Genomic DNA, 9,751 nt, shown 5'->3' with positions numbered 1-9,751 from the left:
TTTGTGCTGGAGATTTCTCGCTGGGTGACGCTCCATGGTTGGGTAGACCAGTTGAAGTTGATAGTGATCAAATCGAGACATTGATTGACAACAATCAACGTTATACCACTTGGGAGATAGCTGACATACTCAAAATATCCAAATCAAGCATTGAAAATCATTTGCATCAGCTTGGTTATGTGAATCACTTTGATGTTTGGGTTCCACATAAGTTAAGCGAAGAAAACCTTCTTGACCGTACTTCCGCATGCAATTCTCTACTTAAACGTAATGAAAACCTTACGTTTTTAAAACAAATTGGGGCAGGCGATGAAAAGTGGATACTGTACAATAATGTGGAATGGAAGAGATCATGGGGCAAGGGAAATGAACCACCAGCAACCACATCAAAGGCCGGTCTTTGCCTAAAGAAGGTGATCTTGTGTATGTGGTGGGATTGGAAGGGAGTCCTCTATTATGAGGTCCTTCCAGAAAACCAAACGATTAATTCCAACAAGTACTGCTCCCAATTAGACCAACTGAAAGCAACAGTTGACAAAAAGCGTCCGGAATTAGTCAACAGAAAACGCATGATCTTCTATCAGGATAATGCAAGACCACATGTTTCTTTGATGACCAGACAAAAACAGCTTGGCTGGGAAGTTCTTATTCATCTGCCATATTTACCAGACATTGTACCTTTGGATTTCCATTTATTTCGGTCTTTATAAAATTCTCTTAATGGAAAAAATTTTAATTCCCTTGAAGACTGTAAAAGGCACCTGGAACAATTCTTTGCTCAAAAAGATAAAAAGTTTTGGGAAGATGGAATTATGAAGTTGCCTGAAAAATGGCAGAAGGTCGTGGAACAAAACAGTGAATTCGTTGTTCAATGAAGTTCTTGGTGAAAATGAATAATGTGTCTTTTATTTTTACCTTAAACTTTTTGGCCAACCCAATAACTAGAGGAGACTTGAGCAAGGAAAGCTGAATATGCCGAGGAGAGGGTTAGTAGTCAATGGAGCAAAGTCTCTGTGGAGGGGAGAGGAATGACGTCTAAGTCATGGGAGGAGGGACTGTCCTTTTGTAGCAGGGTCACTTCCTTTATTATAGTAGGAAGAAAAAAGGAATATTTTTAGGTTTGTTTTTTTAGATGTGGGTAGGTTGAAAGAATTCGCATCTGATGGCTTCTGTTTTCTCTGTGATAGAGGGCAAGGTCATCTGCTTAGACTAAGGAGGGTTTTATATTAGAGGAGTGTGGGAAAAATTTAAATAATCATTTTGTACTATGGGAGAGAAATATTGCCTATTCTCTTATGGCTTTTGGGTGGGCCCAAGAATTAAACTGACATAATACAGATTAACAGGAGAAAAGCACACATTTAATAAAAGTTCTATGTGACACAGGAACTTTCACAAGGAAATGAAGACCCAAAGAAGTAGCAAAACCAAGTGCTTTTATGCTAGATTGAACAAAGAGAGGCCGTTGTGGAAAAGTAACCAAAAAATATAGGGAGACTAAAGGAAGATAAGAATTATTTTAACAAGGTCTGTTTGTACAGAATTCTCTCAGCTTTAACTCCCTGTCTAAGAGTGTTTCTTTTTTCCCAGTATAGGGCAGGTATCTTTCACATGGGAATTTTATCTCCTGTTTTCAGGAAGAAAGGGGGAGATCAGATCACTCTTCTTGCCTCGGCTGTTTTTCCAGTGCCTTTAGCTCACAATAATCCTTAGGCCAAAGTGGCAATTTTGGGGGGAGTATATTCTGCTATCCTGTACCTATAAAATATAGTAGAAATGCTGGAGAGTGTTGGGGGTCAATTTGAGATTAATAACCATAATTTGTGGTGAAACCAATCCTATCCTTTGTGATTTTCTCCAGCAGTCCACAGCTTCATGGGCCATAGGAAAAACAGACACTGTAATTGAGTTCATCCAGGGCCAGGGTTTTATAGATACCTATCTATAAAAGACAGACGGGGAGCTAGGGCATTGTAAAGAACATTATTGAAGCAGTGGAACTGGCGTCTAAATTGGAAAATAAAGGAAGGTGAGGTCTGATTGAGAAAAGGAGAGGCAGCCTCCTAGAGATCTTGATGATATTTAAGAATAGTAATCATTGGAATAAGTAAGCAAATTGGAAGGATAGGTAGTTTATGGTCAAAGATCAGAATACTTCAATTAATTGTTTTAGAATTAGACCAGATTGAGGTAATGGCAAGGTGCAGGGTGTGACTATAGGAGAGAGTGCCTAGGGTGGGATGGAAGAGAATAGTGATGGGCACAGGGATGTCAGTTGTTGGATGGACCATCTCTGAAGACATGGGAATTACCTGGGATGATCACAGTACTTAGAGTTGAGAAGAAAACTGTGTGCCTAATGAGAAAATCTCTAATGAATGACAAGGAGTTATCAGCAGGCCAGAAGATAATATCATAGAAGCAGATGACGGAAGTAGTAGTCTGGTAATGGTAAAATAGACAGTAAGAAAGAGATAAGTGAGGCATATACAAGCAAAAGCTGACACTGAGGCATATAGGAGTGGTATCTTCAGGGAGCAATAAGGTTTCAGTTCAAGCTAGGAGGTACAAGGAACACTGAAAACATAAAGACGTAATGGGATTCGCTGAGAATGGTGCAGCCGTTCCGAAAGACACAGTAGAAAGTTTGGAAAGTGGAAGAGAAATGAAGGGCTGGGTCAGTTTCCAGGCAATACTTTGCATTATGGTGGTAATGTGCTGCAGAAAACAGGGAAGAAGAGGTGGGAATTAGGCTTTGGGATTTCCAGATGAAAACAGGTAGATTTAGTGTCAACTTCCAAAGGGGAATGGGTATTGAGGTGTGGTGGCCAGAGGGTGTGGCTCACCCAACCTGGGGGGAATCTCCCAAGACCTGTAGCCTGAGGTCACACACAACCAGCCACTGACGTACAGTACTTTCTGAGATTACCTTGAAACCAAGGATTCATTTATTCATCTGTTTGAAGTATGGGGAAACTAAGGCCCACCAAAGGTTAGGGAATTGTCCCAGGATAGAAACCTTTTTTTAATATCAAAAATAAGGGTTAGAATCCAGGTATCCTGACTCCTAGTCCTGTTTGCTCCCCTCCCAGCTCCCCCACCCCATTTATCTGAAGAAGGTAGAAGAGGTTTCTCTCACTTTTCTACTTGCAAGAAAGAATTTTACTTATACTTTCCTTAATAACAAATAAATTAGGTTGAATTTAGATAAATGGGCATATTTTTTCTGAAAAATATATTGTCCTAAATCAAATAACTCTATGATACTGAATGAAGATTGTTCAACATAGTCACTGTTGTTTGGTAATACCTTTCCTCAGAACTAGCCCTACTGCCTAATCCAATTAATATTTTATTCCTGAACAGAACTATTAATGACCAAAGAATAGGCATTTCTTGATTTAAGAAAACCTGGTCTTTGACTTGAAAGACGAAAACATAAGAGGTAATTATTTACTTTACAAAGGAATCAATATTTCATAAAAGGACTCATCATAAATAGTTTACTTAAATCATTAATTTATAATGTGATTTATGTATTCATTCAGTCATTTGACACATTTATTTATCACGTGCCTCCTATGTGCCAGAGAAGACAGTGGTGAACTAAACGCACCAGGTCCCCCTGTTCATGGCGCTTCCATTAAATTATCAAATGAATGAGTGAGTGGTCAGCCAAACAAACAGAAAGTGCTTTGCAGAGAATTAACCTAAGCTGATGTGATGTAGAATGGCTAAGAGGCTGTCATTTAAGCTGAATTTTATTGACAAGGTAAGGAATTTCTATTTCACTTTTTAAGAAACATCCAATATAGTATTTTTCACCTCTGTAGCCTTCACATTTTGGTAACTTAAAGAGATTCATAGCCATTGGTAGTTTCAGTGGTCCCTTTGAATCAATAAAGTGTGTCTTTTTTTCTAAAAGTTTGATTATTAGAGTTGAAGGAAATGCCATCCACTGATAGAACATTGTCAGAGTAAAACCTTATGGGAAGTTTCTGCTTTCCTGAATGCTTTCACTTCTAAATGGCAGTATAAGAATTCCATTTTGCTTTGATCTCCCTACTTTGACCCATGATTGTTAATGATTTCCTTACAAGTAGAGAAGTAATCTAGATTCATGCCTCTTAGCAAGCCATTTCAATAGATTTCCAGCTACCTAGCTATCTTCTGGAATTGTTGAAGGCAGTACCACCTGAGAAAATAAGGGAAGATTCATTCGTATATTCTTCATATTTATCAAGGACCTACTATAATCCTTCTCAAACAACTTTCTAAATAACCTGTTTCTAACAACTTTAATTTACTGTTACAAATTGCATTTTTACTAGTGACTTCTCCAGACGATTCTGAAATTTAAGTAGTTCTTAGACTGAAATATTCTGGATTTTATGCCTAGTAGGAATGGAACTTTTACTTCCTGTAGTTTAATGCTCTTGACTAAATTAGAACTTTGTTTTTTAAATTCACCATATCCTTACAGATCTCTACTTTAAAACGACACATGCATAAATTTGTATAAGGAGGATTCTATTAGAATGATTCTAGTGATGAGAGATTATATCATAGAAAGAAAACTCAGCTATCAATAAATTTTATTTTTATTTTATACAAGTTTATGGTCTATCACCTAGCTATAAATGTTTAATAGTGATATAAGTATATATTTACTCCCTTTAAAATTTTTTCTTTTGTCCTGTAGCATGTTTTTGGCCCGGGGGAGACTGTGCACCCTTGGCAGTAGACCTAAATTCCTGAAGACAATTTGTGCTTCAAAAATCCTTGGACTCTCTACTTCTGCTGTAAGTATTGCTTAATCACTTACAGAAATAATAGTGCACATATTCTGCAATGTCCAAAAGACATAATTTTTTAGATACTTTATAATTATTTTATTAGAATGGGTATTTCTGTTATATAAACTGAAATTATCTCTTGTCATCGGCTAGACCTGACCTTCACTGGGCAGCTGCTTGCCTGTCTATGTATCAGGCATTTTGCTGGGCATTTTATTCAATATCTCACTTTATTTTATTTTTTTTAATTGAAGTATAGTTAATTTATAATATTATGTTAGTTTCAGGTATACAGCTTAGTGAATCCATTTTTTTGCAGATTATATTTCATCATAGGTTATTATAAGATATTGGGTATAATTCCTTGTGTTACACGGTAAATCTTTGTTGCTTATCTATTTTATGTATAGTAGTTTGTATCTGTTAATCACATACTCCTAATTCCCTCCCCCTGCACACTCTTTGATAATCATGTTTGTTTTCTATGTCTGTAAGCCTGTTTCTGTTTTGTATATACATTCATTTGTATTTTTAGATTCCACATATAAGTGCTGTCATATAGTATTTGTTTTTCTCTGTATGACTTACTTTACTAAACATAATATTCTCTAGGTCCATCCACATTGCTGCAAATGGCAATATTTCATTCTTTTTTATGGTTGAGTAATATTCCATTGTATATATACCGCATCTTCTTATGCCAGTCATCTGTTGATGCTTGGGTTCCTTCCATTGTAAATGGAATTTTCTCCCATTCTGTAGGTTGTCTTTTTGTTTCATTGATGGTTTCCTTTACTGTGCAAAAACTTAAGTTTAATTAGGTCCCATTTGTTTATTTTTTCCTTTATTTCTTTTGCCTTGGGAAGCTAATTAAGAAAATAATGCTACAATTTATGTCAAAGACTGTTTCACATATGTTCTCTTCTAGGTGTTTTATGATGTTATATCTTACATTTAGGTCTTCAAGCTATTTTGAGTTTATTTTTGTATATGGTGTGAGGGAATGTTCTAACCTTATTGTTTTACATGTGTCTGTCCAGTTCTCCCAGCACCACTTATTGAGGAGATTATCTTTTCTCCATGTATATTCTTGCTTACTTTGTCATAGATTAGTTGACCATAGCTGGGTGGGTTTATTCCTGGTCTCTCTAGTCTGTTCCATTAATGTGGGTGTCTGTTTTTGTGCCAAAACCATGCTATTTTGATTACTGTAGCTTTGTAGTATTGTCTGAAGTCTGGGAGTGTTATGCCTACTGCTTTGTTCTTTTTCGTCAGGATTGCTTTGGCAATTCTGGATCTCTTATGGTTCCTATAAATTTTTTTTTAACATCTTTATTGGAGTATAATTGCTTTACAATGGTGTGTTAGTTTCTGCTGTATAACAAAGTGAATCAGCTATATGTATACATATATCCCCATATGCCCTCCCTCTTGTGTCTCCCTCCCACCCTCCCTATCCCTATAAATTTTAGGATTATTTATTCTAGTTCTGTGAAAAATTTCATGGCCAATTTGATAGGGGTCACATTAAATTTGTAGGCTGCTTTGGGTAGTATGGCCATTTTAACAATATTAATTCTTCCAACTCAAGAGCACAGGTTATCTTTTCATTTCATTGAATCATCTTCAATTTCCTGTATCAGTGTTTTATAGTTTTCAGTGTATAAATCTTTCACCTCCTTCATTAAGTTTCTTCCTAAGTTTTTTGTTTTGTTTTGTTTTTATGTGATTTTAAATAGGATTTTTTTTTTACATTCACTTTCTGGTATTTTATTACTTGGGAATAGAAAAGCAATAGATTTCTGTATCTTAATCTTGTATTCTACAACTTTGCTGAATTCATTTATTGTTTCTAATGGGTTTTGTGTGAGACTTTCTAGTTCTCTACATAGAGTATCATGTCATCTGCAAATAGTGACAGTTTGACCTCTTCCCTTTCAATTTGGATACCTTTTATTTCTTCTTCTTGTCTGATTGCTGTGTCTAGGACTTCCAATACTATGTTAAATAAAAGCAGCAAAAGACAAGGCATCCTTGTCTTGTTCCTGAATTTAGTGGGAAGGCTTTCAGCTTTTAACCATTGAATATTATGTTACCTGTGGGTTTGTCATAAATGGTCTTTATTATGTTGAAATATGTTCCCTGTATACCCACTTTGACAAGAGTTTTTACCATGAATGGTTGTTGAATTCTGTCAAATGCTTTTTCTGCATCTATTGAGAATACATGTAGTTTTTGTGTTTCCTTTTGTTGATATGATTTTGTTGATTGATTTGTGTATGTTGAACCATGCATGTGACACTGGAATAAATCCAACTTGATCATGGTATATGATCCTCTTTAAGTATTGTTGGATTCAGTTTGCTAATCTTTTGTTGAGGATTTTTGCTTCTATATTCATCAAAGATATTGGCCTGTAATAATTTTCTTTTTTTGTAGTGTCTTTGTCTGGTTTTGTATCAGGGTAATGGTGGCCTTGTAGAGTGAATTTGGGAGTTTTCCCTCTTCTTCAGTTTTTTGGAATACTTTGAGAAGAATAAGTTCTTTTTTTGTTTGTTTGGTAGAATTCCCCATTGAAGCCATTGAGTCCTGATCTTTTGTTTGCGAGGAATTTTTATTTTTTATTTTTTTTTTGCGGTACACTGGCCTCTCACTGTTGTGGCCTCTCCCGTTGCGGAGCACAGGCTCCGGATGCGCAGGCTCAGCAGTCATGGCTCACGGGCCCAGCCACTCTGCGGCATGAGGGATCTTCCCGGACCAGGGCACGAACCCGTGTCCCCTGCATCGGCAGGCGGACTCTCAACCACTGCGCCGCCAGGGAAGCCCCTAAATTGTTTCTTCTTGACTTATTCTTGGCAAGCTGTATGTGTAGAAATTTGTCCATTTTTGCTAGGTTGTCCAATTTGTTGGCACATAATTGTTCACAGTATTCTCTTTTGTTTTTTTTTTAATCTCTGTGGTAGTGCAATTTACCCTCTTTCATTTTGTGTTTTGTTTTTCTGGGTCCTCTATCAGTTGATAGTTTCATGGGTGTTCCCTTGTAAATGATTCTTTGATTTTCCCTTGCTGCCTTTTGAATTCTCTCTTTTACTTTTGCTATTTTAATTATGTCTTACTGTAGGTCTGTTTGAGTTCCTCTTGTTGGGGACTCTCTGTGATTCCTATACCTAGATATTTGTTTCCTTCTTTAGGTTTGGGGATTTTTCAGCCATAATTTCTTTAAATACATTTTCAATCCCCTCTCTTTCTTCACCTTCTGGAACCCCTATTATACATAGATTGGCACACTTTATATTATCCCATTGATCTCATATGTTGCGTTCTTTTTTTTTTTTTTTTCCTGTCTGTTGTTCTGATTGGGTGATTTATTTTATCTTCCAGATTATTTCTTGTGTCATTAAGATGGCTATTCATTATTCCTAGAGTGCTTTTTGTCTCAGAAATTCAATTATCTGTTTTCAGCTGGGTCTTTATAGTTTCTAGTTCCTTGTTGAAATAATCTGTGTTTAGATCAGTTCTCTTTCTTAATCCAGTCAGCATTTTTATTAATAACTCTTTGAACTCAGTGTCTGGTAGACTGATTATATGTTTCATTATTTAGTTTTTTCAGGGGCTTTCTCTTGCTCTTTTAATTGGGAGAATTTCCTCTGCCTTTTCATTTGACTTAACTTTCTCTTTCTCTGTGAACTAGGGAGAAATGGTTATCTATTGTGTCTTGTAGGGGTGCTTTCATGTTGGAGCATCTCTGTGCAGACTGTGCATATCCTTCAAAGACACAAACCAGTGTCTTTGGTGCGAAGGCTGGTTTTGATATGGATGCCAGCCAGCTCTTCCCTTAGGGTGTGCTGACTGCTATCACCTTGTTAGGGGTTGTGGTTGGTGTTGGAGGATCTAGAGCCTGTGCAGGGTATGAAGCAGGACTTCCTGTCTGCCCTGTGGCTGTCGCCACCCTGTCAGTGGTAGGGTCTGCTCACCAGTTTTTGAAGCAGAAGCACTGAGGCTCTGGATTGATCAGGCTTCGTTCCCCTTGAGTGTTTGGCTTGTGAACTCACAGAGGTCTGATGCACCATCTGAGGAGGTGTCTGTGGCTCCACTCAGACACACCCTAAAGTCACATCCCTAACCCTGTTGTGGTTATCCCTGATCTAGTGCAAGGCCGTGGTGTGGAGTAGGCAGGCCAAGCACTCACTAGGCTGGGGCTGGGGCTGGGACATTGTAGCTGTAGGAAATGAGGCGACTATGCTGCCGCCAGAGATCTGGGCTGCCTCTGTGGCAGTCTTCTCCTAGGACCTGTCTGCCCAAGATCCAGTGCCAAGTTCTGGCGTGGAGTGGGTGGAGCTGGTACACTCATGTGTCTGTGAAAGAGACCTCATCATGTTGGTCGCGGTGGTTCCCAGGCATTGCAGCAGTAAGCGCTAACAATGGCCACCACTCCAGCTGGACCACAACCCAGGCCACTGGGCCATCTCTGTGTCCCTAGATCGAGTCCTCTCCCAGGACGTGTCTGCCCCAGATCTAGTGCCAAGCTGTGATGTGGAGTGGGTGAGGCTGGGGTATTCTTTCTGCTTGGATTGGGAAATGTAGCGAGCCAGCAGCCACCAGTGCAGAGCTCTCTCTGCCCTGTTTATTGGCAGGCCAGACCCCATGTACCCTTCACAGGTAAAGTCTAGGCTTCTCCAATTGTCTCTGTTCCAACAATTCTCCCAGTAGCCAGAGGGCTTGTCTCCTCCATGTAGGACCCTGGGACTAGGACACCCCGTCTGTGGCTCAACCCGCTTGCTCCCCAGGGGGAGGGTTCTCTCAGACCTTTCAGTTCCTTCACTGTGGCGGAGCTCCCTACCCTAAGCCTTTTTTCCATTCTGCCCAGTTAGTGGAAATCTTTCTTGCAGCTTTGGCTGTAGAGGCGTTCTGTCAGTTTCCAGTTAGTCTTCCATGCGAATCGTTCCACATGTAGA

General features: G+C 38.6%; 1 protein-coding gene across 1 annotated transcript in view; it reads left to right on the top strand.

The window, feature by feature from the left end:
* The first annotated feature begins 4,703 nt into the window (after positions 1 to 4,703).
* Positions 4,704 to 9,751, top strand: part of KYAT3 (kynurenine aminotransferase 3) — a 46,544-nt gene continuing 41,496 nt past the window's right edge. The window contains exon 1 of the mRNA XM_065882951.1: positions 4,704 to 4,802. Coding sequence (XP_065739023.1) covers positions 4,704 to 4,802 — 99 coding nt within the window. The remainder of the gene's footprint in view (positions 4,803 to 9,751) is intronic.

The sequence above is a fragment of the Phocoena phocoena genome, chromosome 1, assembly GCF_963924675.1.
Source record: "Phocoena phocoena chromosome 1, mPhoPho1.1, whole genome shotgun sequence".
NCBI lineage: Eukaryota > Metazoa > Chordata > Mammalia > Artiodactyla > Phocoenidae > Phocoena > Phocoena phocoena.
This window is presented reverse-complemented; position numbering and strand designations above follow the sequence as displayed.